This window comes from Pecten maximus, chromosome 12, assembly GCF_902652985.1.
Source record: "Pecten maximus chromosome 12, xPecMax1.1, whole genome shotgun sequence".
Lineage (NCBI taxonomy): Eukaryota > Metazoa > Mollusca > Bivalvia > Pectinida > Pectinidae > Pecten > Pecten maximus.
The window spans coordinates 4,139,302-4,160,128 of NC_047026.1; the positions used below are offsets into that span (position 1 = coordinate 4,139,302).

The window sequence follows — 20,827 nt, forward strand, 5'->3', positions numbered from 1 at the left end:
TGAAAATGTGAAATCCAGCTTACTATATATTCCTGAAATCACTGATTTTCAAAATTTTGTTGTACAAAAAAATTTCCACCGGATAGCAATTTCCCAAAATTACTAGGAAAAAAATAACTGAATGTTTTTTTTCCCACTATTCTGTAAAAAAAAAAAATCAAAAAAATCTGATTGTGCTCCATGTAGACATCCTGACTATTGCAATAAAACAAAAAAAGAATTTGTTAAAAATAAATTTATTCATATCAAAATAAATAAATAACTTCAATATTAAATCTTGTAAGGCAATAAAATATCTACCCAATAGGCTAGTCAAACAAGAAACACCTAGAGAAGTGATATATTCAAAGAGTGCAATAATAAAATAAGGCATATTTTCTCCCATGACAACCATACAAAAGTTTGTTCTAGAGTCGTCCGGTGGGTATGTACTTGGTTGAAGCAACACTATAGAACAAAGATTTACATTACCTTCATGTACATTAAGGAAGGCCCCTACGCCGTGCCCTGTACCATGCATATAATCCAAACCGGATTCCCACAGTGCTGTTCTGGCCAATGTGTCCAGACTGTGTCCTGGTAAGAGTAACTTTATAATCAATACTAGTTTCAAATAATTCATTAACAAGACCCGATAAGTTGCTAGTAACAAATTAAGTGAGTGGAATAAAGATATAAATAATATATATGAGGTGAGAGGAGTTATCGTGTTATAAATATCATATACAGTGGACCCGCGATAATCCGGACGCCGATAGTCCGGAAAACTCACAGTCCGGACGGAAATGCACGGGAACGGATTTCCGTAACGTTATTTGTACTCACCAGTCCGGAAATTTAAAATACTTAACTAAGCGTCACATTGTTAAGTGAATACGGGTTTAATAATTATCGGACATCTTGGGTAGTTCTCGCTGGTCGCGTACTTCTAAATAGATAGCTTGGGGTTTCTGGTACGTAAAAATCATAAAAAAACATGGACTGACGGTAAGTTGTAAAATCCGGGTATTTTGTTTAATGTTTGTAATTTCTACTTGTTTGTGAACCTCCGGGACGTGACACACGTGTGTTGTTTGTATGTCACATATGCCCGCTATAAATAAAACAACTTTCATTTTACATGTTCTTTTAAAAACATAGTTTATTTTTTACTTTCTACAAAACAAAACAAGAATCATATCAGAAACATAAGTATATTTATTGTTAAAAAGTCTGACAATTAGACATGTTTGTGAAACGTCCCGGATTGTATATAATCAAGGGAGATAACTCTTACACGACATTTTTTTTGACCTGGTACACGAAATTCGGCAGTCCGGAAAACTCGTAATCCGGACGGTTTGGACTGGGAACGAAGGTGTTCGGATTATCGAGGGTCCACTGTATAGGTAATTTAATGGTTGATTTAACAGCATTTTAAGGAAAATAACAAAATTAATGCTATTGATATAAGGAAAACTTTACATGTACATTTGTATTAACGGATGATTCATGTCAACTTAATTTCACTATATTACTGAAAAACATTGAGTGAAGACAAGTTTACCTTTGACACCATTGGGAAACACAACATTTGATAAGTTTATGTGTCCCTTCAAAACTCTGGTGAAGCATTCCTTGATAAAATGAAAATAAAGAAAATGGGATAAGATATAGAGTTAGATAAGGTAACCTTTTCATTTCATAAAAAAATCTTTATATTTTCATCACAATACCAGTTTTAACTCATACCATTATATTTATTTTTTCAGAATTTCAAGCCACAGAAAAGCACATTTAAAAAACTCCTTTTGACATATTTAAATCTGCCCTTCCTAGTGAAAAATGGATTAGCAGTTTACGGCATACTGTAGTTATATACTTCTAACAATATTGTAAAATGTCTGCAATAAAAACAAATCCTTCTCACCTTCTGGAAATCTGATGGCGTACCAAAGTGAATTGTCCTGGTCACATCTGTAGTTCCGTCCCTGAAAAAACAATCATCAAATCACTTTATTCGTTCTTTCTCTTATTTATACTGAAAATAATCATTATGGCAGTAGACAATTTGCTTCCATCTGGGTCAACAAGCTTGTACTACTCATACTACATCTATGATTCAGGTTTTGTTGTCAGGAACAGAGCTTAACACAAAGCCTAACCATCGTTGATGCCGCAGTGGAAAAGCAACAGCTATGTGCCGCCTTTCTGACATATGACGTAAGCGACACAAAAACCAAACCAAATTCATACTACCAATTAGATTCATGAATACATTCAAAATTTACAATCATTGGAACTTGATGTTATCATATTGATCATAAATGGTAAGCTGTAAGCTTTGGTTGCCACATGGACAGGAAGGAAATGGGATGCGACACAAGCATTGAAAGAGGCAGAGTCAAGACCTGCTGGTTCTGAAGGAGATAGCAGCAAGCATCGAATACGCCAGACGGAGGAAGACCAACTTTATCCAGAGGGCCAAAATTCGTCACCTTCGTTAAGTCTGGAGCAGGAGCGAAAAGCAGCGTGGAAGCTGGCGCGATACTTGCAACAGTGGGAGACTGGGAAAGGAGAGCAGATAAGCTGGCGCGATACTTGCAACAGCGGGAGACTGGGAAACAAGGGCAGATAAGCTGGCGCGATACTTGCAACAGCGGGAGACTGGGAAACAAGGGCAGATAAGCTGGCGCGATACTTGCAACAGCGGGAGACTGGGAAACGAGGGCAGATATTCTCCAGAGGATGAGTTTTCCAGTAGAGATGGTCTCAACACTGCTCTACCCATACATCGTGTTGTGGTCCCACAGCCGCAAGCAGTTAGTGTTGCTTGAATTAACAGTGCCAAGATAAGAGAGAATGGAGGAGGCCAATGAAAGGAAGCAACAGAAGTACCAACGTTAACCGCTAGTAGAGGAGTGTCAACAGCACGGATGGAGGACATGGTGTCTGCCTATAGAGGTCAGATGTAGGGGATGTCCCGGTCAATAAGTCTGGAGAGCCGTACGACTTTTAGGAGTCATAGGAGTAGATCGGAGGAACCTGATACAAGTGGGCAGGCAGAGGTTGCTTCCAGCTGGGTATGGAGGAAGAGGGAGGAAAAATGGGGTGGTCACCAGACACAGTGCTAGCCACAAGGTGACAAGACAGGTAGGCATCACTGACTGAGGTGATGCAGCAGGTGATTAGATGTTGCATAAACAGCAAGGGCAACATGCTGAGAACCAGCAAGCAGTAGCGAGAGCCGACCGGTCCCTGGTTGGGTTTGATCAACACAGCCAACACACCTCTGGAGGACGTCGTGGAAAGTTCCGAAACGTCTGAGGAAGGAGGATCCACCTGATGATGGGACCGGCCAGCATTGGATTCAGTTATCCAGTGTTTTCAAGGTAAGTCCATGTTAATTGCATTTAATCATTTACTAACATTACTATTGATATTTACACATACTTTCTCATAAAGGTCTGAACTACATTAATTAAAGCTTATCCTAACTTACTTGTACTGAGCCCCCGAGTCACACAGATACATTTCCTCTGTTGTCAGCTGCCTGTCTGTTTCTGCAGTAGGTCTGTAACACAAATTTTAATTATAAATTCTCATCTCTTCTCTTAAACGATCAAAGTCCAGAACTGAATGATAGTTCACCTCGTAAACTTATCATGACGAAATAGTCTGAATCAAAATAAAATCACAAAACAAGGGCTTTAACGGTCATCTGACTCTAAATTAAAGACCCTTATACTATTGTAGTATGCATTCTCTGTAGCAGGTATAGTGGCACTGTTTGCCATGGTGGCCATCTTGGAATTTTAGATCAACCCGAAAAAAACAACACTTGGCCAGGACCTTCTCAGGATCGTTTCTGGTAAGTTAGAGCTGAATCTCATTGGTTAGCAGTTTTCATCAAAACCGCTCGATATCTAAGTAAAAAAGACGATGTGGTTCCCGAGGCAAAAATCAAAAAATACACCCCTGTAGCAGCCTATAGGGGGGAAGAATTGACTCCTACACCGGGGGTTGGTATCTCATTACTTACTTGTAGTGTATAACAGCTCCGTGTTCCCCTGTACTGGAGATGGTCGTGAAGCTCAAACTAACATAGTCTTCCTGACCCCTGTAATAGAACTGTTATCTTAAAATGGATTTCAAAATACTAGTCAGAGATACCATACGATTTAGCCATATTATGGTAGGGCAGTTATATCTAAACATAAATCTTGTGAACAATTCCATGCTCAACTGGTGATTCAAAGAATTAAGAAATTCTTTAGGTGAAGTATTGATTTCAATGCCTTTACTTTATGAAAGTACTACCACATGATTTCAGTGTCAGAGTTAATATAATTATCATTACATGAAGGAATTTTTTTTCACAATATCAAAAACTACATTATTTCGGTGAGAATGAGGTTATTTTTACCGTTTAATTTCCTCCAGTTTATCAGCAGCCGATACCTCTGTGATGTTACCTTTGGGGATCTACAAATCAATACATACATGTATAAGTCACAGAGCACTTGTGATAAGAATCAGTTTCACTTTCAGAATTGATAATCGGAAACTCAAAATCGACCGATTATTAAATTAGTTTTATAAATTAGTAACAGAATTGCCCTTTTGTAGAAAATTTATGTACATTTCAAGTATTTTTATTACACATCTTAGCCTTTAATTGGTTATCAATATTTTCAACACTGAACGATAGCCCCATTTCCAATATTTCATACTTGCCCTCACATGTTTATTTGTCAACACTTTCTATTTAAATCAAAACACAATCACTCTTTATATGAGATTTCATAAGAATAGGCTAAATTTAGATTAATAATCCCTTGTTCTTATTTATTAGTAAATATAATTCATGTTCTGTGAAATTAAAATAAGACAGAAATAATTGATACAAGTTACATTGTGTTCCACCCGAAGATAGAGCTACAAAATGTTGGTGTTACGAGTTTTATAGTACTCCTATAATTTTGTCTGTAGTTTGGGATGTCCTTAAGGTACACTCACCTCCCGCTCTAACCAAGAAAAGAATTCACATAACGTCACAGCATCCTTCACCTAGGAAATGGAAATTCACATACACGGCATTTCACATACAATATCATAATATGACATCACACAGAATTTAACCACAGTCTGTACCCACAGTGATGTAGGTTTAATGAAGTATTAGAGACTATACTCACAGTCTGTACTCACAGTGATGTAGGTTTAATGAAGTACTGGAGACTATAACCACAGTCTGTACCCACAGTGATGTAGGTTTAATGAAGTACTGGAGACTATACTCACAGTCTGTACCCACAGTGATGTAGGTTTAATGAAGTATTAGAGACTATACTCACAGTCTGTACCCACAGTGATGTAGGTTTAATGAAGTATTAGAGACTATACTCACAGTCTGTACCCACAGTGATGTAGGTTTAATGAAGTACTGGAGACTATACTCACAGTCTGTACTCACAGTGATGTAGGTTTAATGAAGTACTGGTGACTATACTCACAGTCTGTACCCACCCTAATGTGGGTTTGATGAAGTACTGGAGACTATACTCACAGTCTGTACCCACAGTGATGTAGGTTTGATGAAGTCTTAGAGACTATACTCACAGTCTGTACCCACAGTGATGTAGGTTTGATGAAGTCTTAGAGACTGTACTCACAGTCTGTACCCACAGTGATGTAGGTTTAATGAAGTACTAGAGACTATACTCACAGTCTGTACCCACAGTGATGTAGGTTTGATGAAGTATTAGAGACTATACTTACATGTGCTCTCTTCATTCCCTTGAGTTCCACAGGATTTTTCACAGCTTTCATCTGGGCGATGGGTGAGGGTAGATTTACTCTCAGGGCCTTTGGAAAAATATAGTAGAATTCATATTGGATGATCTATTACTTTACATCTAACTTAAATAGTCTAAGCCTTTTTAATAATTTCACTTTTAAAAAAAGAAATTTTCCATGTATATGAAAAAGTTTTCTTACCTTTGGTATTGAATTACTCAGGGCATAGCTGGACTTCGAACTGATCTGTGTGAAAATAGAACATGTATATACTGTCATCGCTAATAGCATTAATTTAGTTATTATTTGTTTAATTTAACTTGGTTTGTATTTTGTTTGAATAATTGTCCTGCCAGAATTAATTTTTGGAGAAAATATAATGTCACAATATTCCATCAAAAGATTTTTTTCAAATCACATGAAAAAAAAAATCTCTCAAAACTGAAGAAGATAGGTAAGGCAAGGCTTAAGTATGCACTGCAAAGACTTACCTTCCCCCTGTTGATGGATCACTATCCAGCAAGGACGATGAAAACACTTGATGGCATAATTCAACGTTATGTCAAAGAGTGGCTTTCTACACAATACATAGATAATGCTGGGAATATCCAAGACATGTATAATTTGCCAGAGATCTTCAATCAATCTCAAATTCTTTCCTCAAAATTTCCCAATGACCAGGCATATTTCTTGAGATTTCATATTAAAATCTAGCGATATGAGAATTCCTACAAACGTGTCACTTACCCATATTTTACCCTCCACTCGGTCTGGAAGACTAGACACAAACTTGCCAATGTCTTTGTAGTCGTGAACGGTCACCCTGATGTCCTTTGGACCACTCGAGCCATTCAGCTGTAGATGCTGTTTGACAGCCCCATCCACCTTATCCTCACTTATAAACAGACTGTAGAGGCAGAAAGTAGGTAAAAGTTGTACAGCGGGTGGCGGATGACAATATATTATATATTGTCATTATGGCGGATTAGGTTTCTTCCGCTCACCGTTGCTGATATTTTCAAGTGTTTTTGATTATACAATATTGGGTAATTCATTTGATAATAAAGTTCAAGAAAGATAAATTATATTAAATTGATTATAACAACTCTTCCATTTAAAATTAAAATGTTTAAAAAAACAAGAGGCCCAGGGGCCTTAACGGTCATCTGACTCTAAATTAAAACCCTTATATTATTGTAGTATGCATTCTCTGTAGCAAGTATATAGTGGCACTGTTGGCCATGGTGGCCATCTTGGATTTCTGACTGACCCAATAAATAACAACACTTGGTCTGGACCATCTAAGGATAATTTCTGGTAAGTTAATTAGAGCTGAATCCCACTGGTGGAATTTGAGAAGAAGTTTGAAATAGGCATTGTTCAGGAAAACCATGATTGCACAATCATGTTACAAAATGGCTGCCAAGTCAATGGTTTTATGAGGCCAAAAAATAACAACCCTTTGTTGGCCCTCCTTCCTCAACATCCTCACCAATTTCCAACTCAATGGCATCAGTGGAACTGGAGAAGTTTAAAATGTGTTTTTCAAGATAGCGGCAATGGCGGCCATCTTGGATTTCAGACCGACCCGAAAAATAACAACACTTGGTCAGGATCCTATCAGGATCATTTCAGGCAAGTTTCAGCTCAATAGCACTTGTGGAACTTGAGAAGAAGTTTAAAATGTAATTTTCAAGATGGCGGCTATGGCGGCCATCTTGGATTTAGGACCGATCCAAAAAATAACAACACTTGGTCGGAATCATATCAGGACCATTTCAGGCAAGTTTCAGTTCAATAGCACTGGTGGAACTTGGGAAGAAGTTTAAAATGTGTTTTTCAAAATGGCGGCCATCTTGGATTTCGGATCTGCCTGAAAAATAACAACACTTGGTCAGAATCATATCAGGATCATTTCAGGCAAGTTTCAGTTCAATAGCACTGGTGGAACTTGAGAGGAAGTTTAAAATGTGTTTTTCAAGATGGCGGCCATCTTGGATTTAGGACCGATTAAAAAAATAACAACACTTCGTCGGAATCATATCAGGACCATTTCAGGCAAGTTTCAGTTCAATAGCACTGGTGGAACATGGGAAGAAGTTTAAAATGTGTTTTTCAAAATGACGGCTATGGCGGCCATCTTGGATTTCGGATCTGCCCGAAAAATAACAATACTTGGTCGGGATCATCTCTGGATCTTTTCAGGCAAATTTCAGCTCAAATGCACTGGTGGAACTTGAGAAGAAGTTTCAAATGTGTTTTCAGAATGGCGGATGTGGTGGCCATCTTGGATTTCAGACTGATCCGAAAAATGACAACCCTTGGTCAGGACCATCCCAGCATCATTTCAGGTAAGTTTCAGCTCAATCCCACCAGTGGAACTTGAGAAGAAGTTTCAAATGCGTTTTCAAAATGGCGGCTGTGGCGGCCATCTTGGATTTCAGACTGACCCGAAAAATAACAATCGTTGGTCAGGACCATCCCATCATCATTTCAGGTAAGTTTCAGCTCAATCCCACCACTGGAACTTGAGAAGAAGTTTGAAATGTGTTTTTCAAAATGGTGGCCATCTTGGATTTCAGACTGACCCGAAAAATAACAACACTTGGTCAGGACCATCCCAGCATCATTTCAGGTAAGTTTCAGCTAAATCCCACTGATGGAACTTGAGAAGAAGTTTGAAATGTGAAAAGTTTACGCACGGCGGACGGCACACGACGACGGACGAAGCATGATGACTATAGGTCATCCTGACCCTTCGGGTCAGATGACCTAAAAATATTGCGGCCACTTCTAAAAAGTGAGCCATTATTTCGCCACATATTTATTTTCTGGTTTTTAGGTCATCTGACCCGAAGGGTCAGGATGACCTATAGCCATCATGCTTTGTCCGTCGTCGTCCGCCGTCCGTAAACTTTTCACATTTCAATCTTCTTCTCAAGTTCCACAAGTGGGATTAAGCTGAAACTTGCCTGAAATGATCCTGAGATGGTCCTGACCAAGTGTTGTTATTTTTCGGGTCAGTCCGAAATCCAAGATGGCCGCCATAGCCGCCATTTTGAAAACACATTTTAAACTTCTTCTCAAGTTCCACCAGTGCTGTTGGGCTGAAACTTGCCTGAAATGATCCTGAGATGATCCCGACCAAGTGTTGTTATTTTTCGGGTCAGTCCAAAATCCAAGATGGCCGCCATAGCCGCCATCTTGAAAAACACATTTTAAACTTCTTCTCAAGTTCCACCAGTGCTATTGAGCTGAAACTTGCCTGAAATGATCCTGAGATGATCCCGACCAAGTGTTGTTATTTTTCGGGTCGGTCCGAAATCCAAGATGGTCGCCATAGCCGCCATCTTGAAAAACACATTTTAAACTTCTTCTCAAGTTCCACCAGTGCTATTGAGATGAAACTTGCCTGAAATGATCCTGATATGATCCCGACCAAGTGTTGTTATTTTTCGGGTCGGTCCAAAATCCAAGATGGCCACCATAGCCGCCATCTTGAAAAACACATTTTAAACTTCTTTTCAGGTTCCACCAGTGCTATTGAGCTGAAACTGGCCTGAAATGATCCTGATATGATCCCGACCAAGTGTTGTTATTTTTTGGGTCCGTCCGAAATCCAAGATGGCCGCCATAGCCGCCATCTTGAAAAAATTATTTTAAACTTCTTCTCAAGTTCCACCAGGGCTGTTGGGCTGAAACTTGCCAGAAATGATCCTGAGATGATCCCGACCAAGTGTTGTTATTTTTCGGGTCGGTCCGAAATCCAAGATGGTCGCCATAGCCGCCATCTTGAAAAACACATTTTAAACTTCTTCTCAAGTTCCACCAGTGCTATTGAGATGAAACTTGCCTGAAATGATCCTGATATGATCCCGACCAAGTGTTGTTATTTTTCGGGTCGGTCCAAAATCCAAGATGGCCACCATAGCCGCCATCTTGAAAAACACATTTTAAACTTCTTTTCAGGTTCCACCAGTGCTATTGAGCTGAAACTGGCCTGAAATGATCCTGATATGATCCCGACCAAGTGTTGTTATTTTTTGGGTCCGTCCGAAATCCAAGATGGCCGCCATAGCCGCCATCTTGAAAAAATTATTTTAAACTTCTTCTCAAGTTCCACCAGGGCTGTTGGGCTGAAACTTGCCAGAAATGATCCTGAGATGATCCCGACCAAGTGTTGTTATTTTTCGGGTCGGTCTGAAGTCCAAGATGGCCGCCATAGCCGCCATCTTGAAAAAACACATTTTAAACTTCTTCTCAAGTACCACCAGTGCTATTGAGCTGAAACTTGCCTGAAATGATCCTGATATGATCCCGACCAAGTGTTGTTATTTTTCGGGTCAGTCCAAAATCCAAGATGGCCGCCATAGGCGCCATCTTGAAAAACACATTTTAAACTGCTTCTCCAGTTCCACTGGTGCCATTGAGCTTGAAATTGGTGAGGATGTTAAGGAAGGAGTTCCAACAAAGTGTTGCTATTTTTTCGGCCTTGTAAAAACTTTGGCATGGCAGCAATGGCGGCCATTTTGTAACATGATTGCGCAATCATGGTTTTCCTGAACAACACCTATTTCAAACTTCTTCTCAAATTCCACTGGTGGGATTCAGCTCTAACTTACCAGAAATGATCCTTAGATGGTCCAGACCAAGTGTTATTATTTATTGGGTCGGTCAGATATCCAAGATGGCCACCATGGCCAACAGTGCCACTATATACTTGCTACAGAGAATGCATACTACAATAATATAAGGGTTTTAATTTAGAGTCAGATGACCGTTAAGGCCCCTGGGCCTCTTGTTATTTTGATATATAAGGTAGCTAAACACAGCAAACAGAGCTCACAGCATGGAGATTAGAATATACAAAGTGTATATTTGTATGAGGAAGGAGGGTTAGCAAACTGATGCTTGTCCGAGTATTGACAGTGAAGGCAAAAAAGTCTTTATTCATGCAGTCCTTTATCGGGTTCGTACCAATTTTACCGGTACGAATCTGCTGTACTCATAATGGAACGCAGCAATGTGGCATACAAGCAGAACCGAAATGGTTCACATGGTTCGTTTCCTGACACGTAGCACTTGGATCGAGGATGGCGGAACTGTGATGTTTCATTCATCATACTAATGTACGTTTTGTTAAAAATGAGACAGGAACTTCTTTTGCGATGAAATTGTATAAAGTATACATATTGATATATGACGAAACTTTTCAGGTAATGATTTTACACTGACATTGTAAAAAGATAAATAGTCGTTTTTCAATGTTTGAAGCCTATGCTTTGTTGAAACGGCTGCCATCTTTGAAACTCACTTGAGATTCAATTGCGTTCCATTATGTCACCGAACCTATTCAGTATAACTGGTACGAACCAAATAAAGGAACACACAGTATGTTTCTATTAATTAAAAAGTAATTAAAGATTACAAATATTTAATATATTTGAAAATGAATTAATGATTTGGCATGCCCAACACATCGTCACAATTCATCAAGTTCAATATTGCTAAACTGGGTATTGCTAAAGTAATACATGTCGGATTGTCCCCTTCACGCGCCCAGTAAAAACAGTAACAGTGACCTTGACCTTGACCCAAAAACCCTAAAACTTGAACTTGATCTGAGACTACCCATACTGAAGATATATACCCCAACTTTCATCAACATATCTTGAAGCATCGCTGAGAAAATGCAGAAATTACCAACACAAAACATTGCATAGGGATTGCCTTCCTATGTCCACATCCAAAACTGTAATAAAATAAATTGTGTTTCTAGAATAAACAAAGGGCCACAAGTCTGTATATAGATCCAATCAGGATGCACTATAAACACCTAATTTTGGTCACTGTTGTATGATATCAGAGTGTAATTCAACAAGGGTGGTCGGGTGGCACAGTGGTAACACATTTGCCTTGTTTCATCTGCCCAACCATGTGGGTTTCCCCTAGGGCCTCCAGATTCCTCGTACAGTAGGACTCCTACCGCCCTTCCATATGGGCCAACAAGCATGATAAATATAAGCTGATATAAGTTGTTTCGCAATTGTTGTAAAATAAAAAAAAAAAATTTGTGACTAACAAATTTGATCACACAGATACTTACTTAACACTGTCTTGTGTGAGGACGGCATAGGAAAAGAAAACAGGATTGTACTCGATATCGGACCCACGCAGATTAAATAAATCTGAAAATTATAGACACATACAATTTATCGACGACTACTCATTAACAACAATGTTCCTGAATAACAATAACCCTGTCTGGTCATCAACACTTGTGGTACTAGATTATCACAGACTAGAATACAGAAATACAAACACGGACTAAAAAGGTCATGAATCATTTCTACTGAAACCAAACTCTACCTTCATCCGCAACCTCTCTCCCTCAACCTTAAACAAAATCATTGTTATCCTCCTGGTATTTTTTTCTGATCCATTTTTAAATTAAACATTCCCAACATAGAACCAAGAAGAACATTGTCCATGGACTTTGAAAAAGCATACATGGGGTACTTTTCAGAAATATTTTTTACAATTCTTATTTATAGACAGCTAAAGAATGAACGACAAATAAAAGCAACCTGAGCAGGTAAATAACTGATGATGGTGGATTAAAAACATCTGTTGTCCTTGAAAAATGTTCACTGAAAATGTATATCTCTGTTTACTTACATGCCACCTCGTCCAGCGCTGTTACGACTAAGGCTCCACATTTCTCCCGATTCATTTTCCCTCGGATGGCCGTAACTTTGTCTTCCCATTTCCTTCCTAGAAAATCAGACAGAAGCCAAATTTATCTTCAAGAATATAAAGTTTGTGAAATTCTCGACTCTTTACTGACCGGTGTGAATGCCCTTGACTCCTAACTAACCGGTGTGAATGTCCTTGACCCCTAATTGACCTGTGTGATGACCTTGACCCCTAACTTACCTTTGTAATTGTCCCTGATAACTGAGGTGTGTTGATTATCCTTGACTCATAACTGAGCTGTGTACTTGTTCTTGACCCCTAACTGACTACTTACTGACCTCAATAATTTATACTTGACCCCTAAATGACTTGTGTAATTGACACCTTATTATATATAACTAATCTGTGTGATTGTCCTTGACCCCTAACTAACTTGTGTGATTGTCCTAGACCCCTAGCTAACTTGTGTGATTGTCCTTGACTCCTAACTAACCTGTGTGATTGTCCTTGACCCCTAACTGACCTGTGTGATGCCCTTGACCCCTAACTAACCTGTGTGATTGTCCTTGACCCCTAACTAACCTGTGTGATTGTCCTTGACCCCTAACTAACCTGTGTGATTGTCCTTGACCCCTAACTAATCTGTTTTGATTGTCCTTGACCCCTAACTAACCTGTGTGCTTGTCCTTGACCCCTAACTAACCTGTGTGATTGTCCTTGACCCCTAACTAACCTGTGTGATTGTCCTTGACCCCTAACTAATCTGTTTTGATTGTCCTTGACCCCTAACTAACCTGTGTGCTTGTCCTTGACCCCTAACTAACCTGTGTGATTGTCTTTGACCCCTAACTAACTTGTGTGATTGTCCTAGACCCCTAACTAACTTTGTGTTATTGTCCTAGACCCCTAACTAACTTGTGTGATTGTCCTTGACCCCTAACTAATCTGTGTGATTGTCCTTGACCCCTAACTGACCTGTGTGATGACCTTGACCCATAACTAACCTGTGTGATTGTCCTTGACCCCTAACTAACCTGTGTGATTGTCCTTGACCCTTAACTAACCTGTGTGATTGTCCTTGACCCCTAACTAATCTGTGTGATTGTCCTTGACCCCTAACTAATCTGTGTGATTGTCCTGACCTGTATGATTGACCCTGATATATAACTGACCTGTGTGATTGTCCTTGGACCCTAACTGACCTGTATGACTATATATAACTGACCTGTGTAGCTATCCTGGAGGATAAGAAGGGTGTTAGTAGGTGGGTCTGGTTGATCGTCCCACACCAAGTCCACCAGGTTCTGGGTGATGGGTACCATGCTATGGCCAGTACTCTTAAGGTGTTTACACATCGGCTTCCACGCATCTGTTAAAAATATCAACAGCTTATAGATGGAAAATATCAAATGATTCTGATATATTTACTGGTATACAACTCATGATCAATGATCTTGATTTGGATAAATCTATTAGATCTTGATTGACATATTTGGTGTTTTCAATAATGACATTTCCTTACCTACCAACATTTACTTACCTAATGACCTCAGGTAGGTAATGACATTTACTTACCTAACAACATCAGGTAGGTAATGACATTTACTTACCTAACAACATCAGGTAGGTAATGACATTTATTTACCTAACGACATCAGGTAGGTAATGACATTTATTTACCTAACGACATCAGGTAGGTAATGACATTTACTTACCTAACGACATTTACTTACCTAATGACATTTACTTACCTAACGACATTTACTTACCTAATGACATTTACTTACCTAACGACATTTACTTACCTAATGACATTTACTTACCTAATGACATTTACTTACCTAATGACATTTACTTACCTAATGACATTTACTTACCTAATGACATTTACTTACCTAATGACATTTACTTACCTAATGACATTTACTTACCTAATGACATTTACTTACCTAATGACATTTACTTACCTAACGACATTTACTTACCTAATGACATTTACTTACCTAACGACATTTACTTACCTAATGACATTTACTTACCTAATGACATTTACTTACCTAATGACATTTACTTACCTAACGACATCAGGTAGGTAATGACATTTACTTACCTAACGACATTTACTTACCTAATGACATTTACTTACCTAATGACATTTACTTACCTAACGACATTTACTTACCTAATGACATTTACTTACCTAACGACATCAGGTAGGGATCCACCCCAACCTTTCCTCCAACTGGTAGTTCCTAAAAATGGTAAAAAAAATTGTAAAAATAGTTTCCAATACGATTTCTGCTTAATGAAACAAACGATTCGTAATTAATTGTTTACTAGGTACATAGATTCTAAGTCTCAATCTAAAATACCACATCACATATCCTAGGTCACACATTTATCCTCTGATAATGCCAGGTGGCCAACACGGGAACTTTTACTTACCAGGTGAGTAAATTAGAGTTAGCTTGATACCACTGAACTTCAATAGACATGGGTCCAGGGCTAATTGTCAAACACTGCCTTTTTACCAGTTAACTGTTTTCCCTATTTATCCACAATAGAGTCACCATCTTCAATTATGCAAAATCACCAATTTCAAAAAGAGTAAACCAAAAGTAGTTAAAAAATAAACCCTCCCGAGACTTTAATACTAAAAGTTAATACTAGGATAGTGGGCTCATTTGAGGATAATTACAGTATTAAACTTTACACTTGGGGAGAAGGCCACTTAGTTGTGGATCAATACACTATAAAACTTTTACACTAGGGAAGGGGGCTTATTTCAGGATAAATACAGTACTAAACTTTTACACTTGGGGAGAAGGCCACTTATTTGATGATAAATACAGTATAAACTTTTACACTAGGGAAGGGGGCTTATTTCAGGATAAATACAGTACTAAACTTTTACACTAGAGGAGAAGGCTACTTATTTGATGATAAATACAGTACTAAACTTTTACACTAGGGGAGGGGGCTTATTTGAGGATAAATACAGTACTAAACTTTTACACTAGGGGAGGGGGCTTATTTGAGGATAAATACAGTACTAAACTTTTACACTAGGGGAGAAGGCTACTTATTTGATGATAAATACAGTACTAAACTTTTACACTAGGCCGGGCTTATTTGAGGATAAATACAGTACTAAACTTTTACACTAGGGGAGGGAGCTTATTTGAGGATAAATACGGTACTGATTTTTTAACACTTTGGGAGGGGACTTAGTTGAGGATAAATACAGTACTAAATTTTTACACTAAGGGTGGGGGCTTATTGAGGACAAATACGGTACTCAGCTTTTATAATAGTGGCGGGGGCTTATTTGACGATGAATAAGAAATGTGAGATAATCAGAAGACATATAGATGTGGTCTGTACAACGATGATAACACACTTGTACACTGTCGGTAAACTGTTGGTATCCCAAGTTATCACAACTAAAGACAAAGGTAACACTTACCTTAGCCAGCCACTCGGCCTGAGAAGGGGTGGAGGTCAAACCTGTCAAGTAGAAATCAAACTACAATACTGACAATGCATGTGATTTTCTTTCATTAAAGGGACATCATGGTAAAACATTGTTATTTTCATTGAACGTACGCGTTTTGTTCCTTTCCAGTTATGTTTCTGTGCTGTCCCAATATTCACAGTCGATCCCTATATGTCCAGCTTGACCACTCGATTTAGTTGGGAATCCCCCTCTAAATTTAGCGCGGAAATTATTTTTAAATCATCACGTGACTGTTTTGAAATCGAGGCATTTTCATTTGTAAACACAAACACAAGATAGCTTACAAGTCGAAATATTCCATCTGGGTTAGTTTGATAACAATATTATACAGTGGTTTAAATGTTAAATAACACGTTCTGTATATATTCCAGCGCAAATATTTATGTGTATATAAGTGTAACAACTGTACATATAGTATAGTAACAGTAGCAAAGTATTGGTACAGACTGTATAAATATTACTGAGTTTGTGTAAATATTACCGAGTTTTTATAATAAATATGACTGACACAAAATGCCATTATAATAACAAATACACAAAGTCATCTGCTTTGCCTAACTGACCCATTTTCATCAATGTCCAGTTGGAGTCCATTTGCCGCTCTGCCTGTAAAAAGTAGCGACCGTCTGTCCACAAAGCTGCTTTGGTTTCCGTGACGACAGCAGTACCTGTTGTAGAAAAAAAGGGAGACTATCAAATAGATATTTCAATGAAGTGCATTTGGATTTATTAATTATTCTGCTTATTTTTCAAAACTGTATTATCATATTTTCCCCGATAAGCATCCCAGACACCAACACATGGACTAAAATTAGGGCACAGTGGGCTATTGAACAGGGATTTTTCTACAATTTTTCAACTGGGTCCAGGGTCCATTGCATTGGGAATTTCTATGCAACAAAATGTGACATTGGGAAAAATAAAAAATAGTGAAAATCATATAAATTTCAGTTTTTCTTTGATGAATATTGCCTTAATATCATTTTTTATTTGATTTTATTATCTAGTGTTTTTTTTATTTTTCAAAATTGCCTTAATATAGGTCTTTGTATATAAAACATACTTAATCATTCAAAAGTGACTTCTTAGGGGAATGGGTCCTTTTAATGGACCCTAGCTGTTTCTATTTTAGGAAAATCCATGTTGAGGGACCATGAAATATCATAGACAAGGGTAGGCTTATTACCAGTCTGGGAGCCATGGGATCTGAAAAAGCCATATGTTGAAACAAGACAAAGTACTATTTATGCAACCTGTATTCCAAACCTGCATACCAGATATAATCTGGGGTGTAATAACTACATCATTTTTTTGTAAATGTAGTTCCAACAAACATTGTTCGGCATCACTTTTAAAAGTCATGATAGATCATCACATGTTTTAGGTGACTGATAATCAATTAGTAATGGATTATAAACAGATTATCCGAAGGAGAAATATCTACAACAGTATATACACAAAACTAGCGAATCTGTGGTGCATATTCTTCTGGATATATAACCACTGTGGTATGTTTAGAAATAGTTTTTTAAGGAATTTCCATCTAAAATTGTTATTTGTTCATTTTAATCACTTTTCAGGTTGCTATAAAACTCAAAAAAATGTTTAAAATTTTGATGTAATAGTCAAACGGTAAAATCAATCACAGAAAACCATGAGAGATACTGGTAGGTCGTAGTCGGAGGTAGAGTTATATATATTTTAATTATTAATCATCAAATTAACGGATTACCTTGGTATTAAAGGGGTATTCCTTCATTTGAATAAAGTTTAGGTCATCAAAACTTATTGGAAGATATGTATTTTTTCTAAATAGTAAAAGTCATAATCTGTACATTAACACGGCAGTTTTACTCTCATGATAAACCATGATAAAGTTCTTCGAGTATTAATTAAGTCCTGAAAATTCTAAATTTGACCGGAAGTATCACTAATTACCACAAAGACATACAGTGTTTGTGTACGATATGTCTTTTTCTTGTACATTTCGGCGTTAATTTCAATACATGTAGGCACAGATACTCATATAGTCATCGTTCGGACATAGATTTCATCAATAGGAATTGTGCATGTTTCTGATGTCCGAACGAAAGTAACTCCCCTTTAATGGGACCAACACTATAGCCACAAATATTTGTCAGTGTGCGAGAAACTATTCTTGGGATAACCCTGACTGAAATGGAAATATGATGTATGTATTTTCCCTTTTTTCGGCATAGCAATATAATATTCTTTTGGCCCCGGATATGTCGCGACAGGTGGCGTTACTGGTCAAGATGAAGTATATGTTGTTGGTCAATATAGAGGTAAACACAAAATGCAGATATGCAGTTAAAAACGAAACAAAGTTAAGATTGAATGCAAGCTGAATAATTATAAGTGGATTTATCTTTTCAAATGACACATTTATTTAATACAATTATATTCCCGATTCAAATAGTCTTATTATCCCAAAAAATGATTCAAACTGATATAATTTTGTAATCTGTGCTGAAACGCATTAGTTTGTCAATTTATTTCACCAGCAGTTTTACATTATCGTTTATCTTTTCTAAAGATATTTTTTGTTTTACCTGTTTTAAATCAGAGAAACTATTGTTACTGACCTGAAGATCCAGTGAATCCGGAAACATACATTCTCCTGCAGTCACATGGAGCGATATATTCACTCTGCAACAACAATATGACATACACTCAAAATGATTACCAGGTAAATGATATTCTAGAATGACTAATAAAATTTGGGTTATGTTTGGGAGTCATGACTAAACCATGTGAATAATATTAATTTTCAAATTTTCGTGTCATCCTAAGTTCCCATATTCAAGTTTTGAGAAGTATTCTTTAACATTTGTGATGTATAGCGAAACAGGTACAACTGTGGTGGAAATGGACCGGGTCGATCATCCGCGACCAGGTACTGGTAGCTTAACTGTTAGAGTATCAAGCTAGTGTTTGGAGGTCCCAGATTCGGTCTGGTCATGCACTTTTCCACTCCTCTTACAGTTGGTGCATGTGACCAAACCTTGTTTCAATTGAGGTGAATACTTGACACAGGGATATCCAAACCTGGGTTGAGTTGTTAGGTCTTCGGGGTCACAGACTTCAAAAGAAAGGGAACTTGACCAGGTCAATCGTCGAGGACTTGCAGGGTCGATCATCGGTGATCAGGTAGCTCAATTGGTAGAGAATCTGGCTAGTGTTCAGAGGTCCCAGGTTCGAACCCCGATCAGGCCATGCATTTTCCCTACTACTCTTACACAGCTACATCAGGTAGGAATTCGACCAAAATTTCAGCCTTCGAATTACCACAGTGCATATCATTAAGAGAACATGATTTCTCACTTGACCAACCAACAGTACCTGATGTGCGTCCCCAGAAGGAATGATGTAAGCTTGGACCGGCTCTGGCAGAGATTTCATTGCTTTCCGCAACCGAGCCAAAATGGCTGTAGTATTCTTAGCTGCCATGATGATCACTAGGATGTTTGACTTGACCCAACTGACTTGAGGCAGTGATCCTCAAACTGAAAAACAAGCAAGTTTTATGTACCGACATCGTCAGAGTATGTATCGAAACCTACACATTACTATCACCAACATGTAGCAGAATTAACTGGATTTGGATGAATGTCGTTAGCCAGGTAACTCAAATAGTTGAAGCTTGCATTTAGAGTTGGAAGTTGCATGTTAGATCGATCCTGGTCTAGTCGTTGCATTTTCCCTCTCCTATTACACGACATATACTGCTAAATAATTTACAATGTATTGCATACATGTACTTTCGCACACTTTCAGTCTTGCAACATGACTGAATTTCACTAAAGGTCGTAAGTCTACACGTAATTTAAGGACTCGCACAACTAAATCAGCCAATCAGCTGGTGTTTCACCTGAACCAAGTCCCTGAGGGAAACGTGTTTCTTAGGTTTGTAGCTGTTTTCCTGAGTAAATAACCTATGAAATGGGCACTTTCTATATACGAGAATAAAGTGTAGGGTATTGAGGTTTGGAAAATCAAAAATATACACTCCTACTGAAAATAGAATGGCGTAGGATTCGAGGTGTAAAAAGGCGGGAATTCCCCAGGTTGGGGGTACCCCAGTGTACTGTTAATGTCAGGGTTACTGTCTTTCGAGTACCCATGTGCTCTAATATGCCATTAAACCTATACAATAACAACATTTATCCGATAGAAAAAACTTCAAACTTTAATTTGACATAAGGTTTACATTATTTGAACTTCAAACGAGCAAATAAAGGGATGAGGTCACTAGTAATAACATATAGTAAATTATTTAGTTGTGCGAGTCCTAAACGTAAACGTAGACGTAAGTCAACGGACTCGAACCAGGGACCTCGATCTGAACTCGAAGAAGGATCTGGTAATTAACAGACAAGAGTCAAAAACAAATATCTTCGATATTAAATTTTAATTTTGGGTGTTAATTACCAAATACAAGTGTCTGCGCATAAATCTACTCACTGCAAACTAAAGTAAAAGTACGCACTGTTACTGTAGTGCCCAATATTATATATAACCAGAGACCTATATACTATTATATAGGTCTCTGATATAACGTACTTTCGATTTTCCAAGTGACATTAGGCCTGGATACTGATGCCGGGGTTTGCGTACTAGCCTTACATTCTGTCATTATTGAGAAAGTTGTAGTTAGTAATAAGTGTGAAGCCCGTGTTTAAGAATTTTAGAAAAACCCTACATGTACATTACATACCCAATTTTACTCTTGGAAAATTCACGCCGGGGTTTACGACCGGCAAATCACGTTTGTGCTTCTTTGGATCCGGATCGAGTTATCGACGTTTGTTAGAC

General features: G+C 38.0%; 1 protein-coding gene across 1 annotated transcript; it reads right to left on the minus strand.

The window, feature by feature from the left end:
- Positions 1-471: 471 nt before the first annotated feature.
- Positions 472-20,827, minus strand: LOC117339318 (xaa-Pro aminopeptidase 1-like; the record flags this gene model as incomplete). The annotated part of the gene is given in 19 exon segments (XM_033900847.1): positions 472-576; positions 1,547-1,616; positions 1,910-1,970; positions 3,482-3,553; positions 4,022-4,099; positions 4,406-4,464; positions 4,999-5,049; positions 5,761-5,847; positions 5,980-6,024; positions 6,526-6,685; positions 11,885-11,966; positions 12,457-12,552; positions 13,700-13,843; positions 14,675-14,726; positions 15,941-15,981; positions 16,555-16,659; positions 18,598-18,661; positions 19,355-19,518; positions 20,730-20,827. Coding segments are annotated over 18 exon segments (1,480 nt in total), but the record flags the coding sequence as incomplete, so codon positions are not given.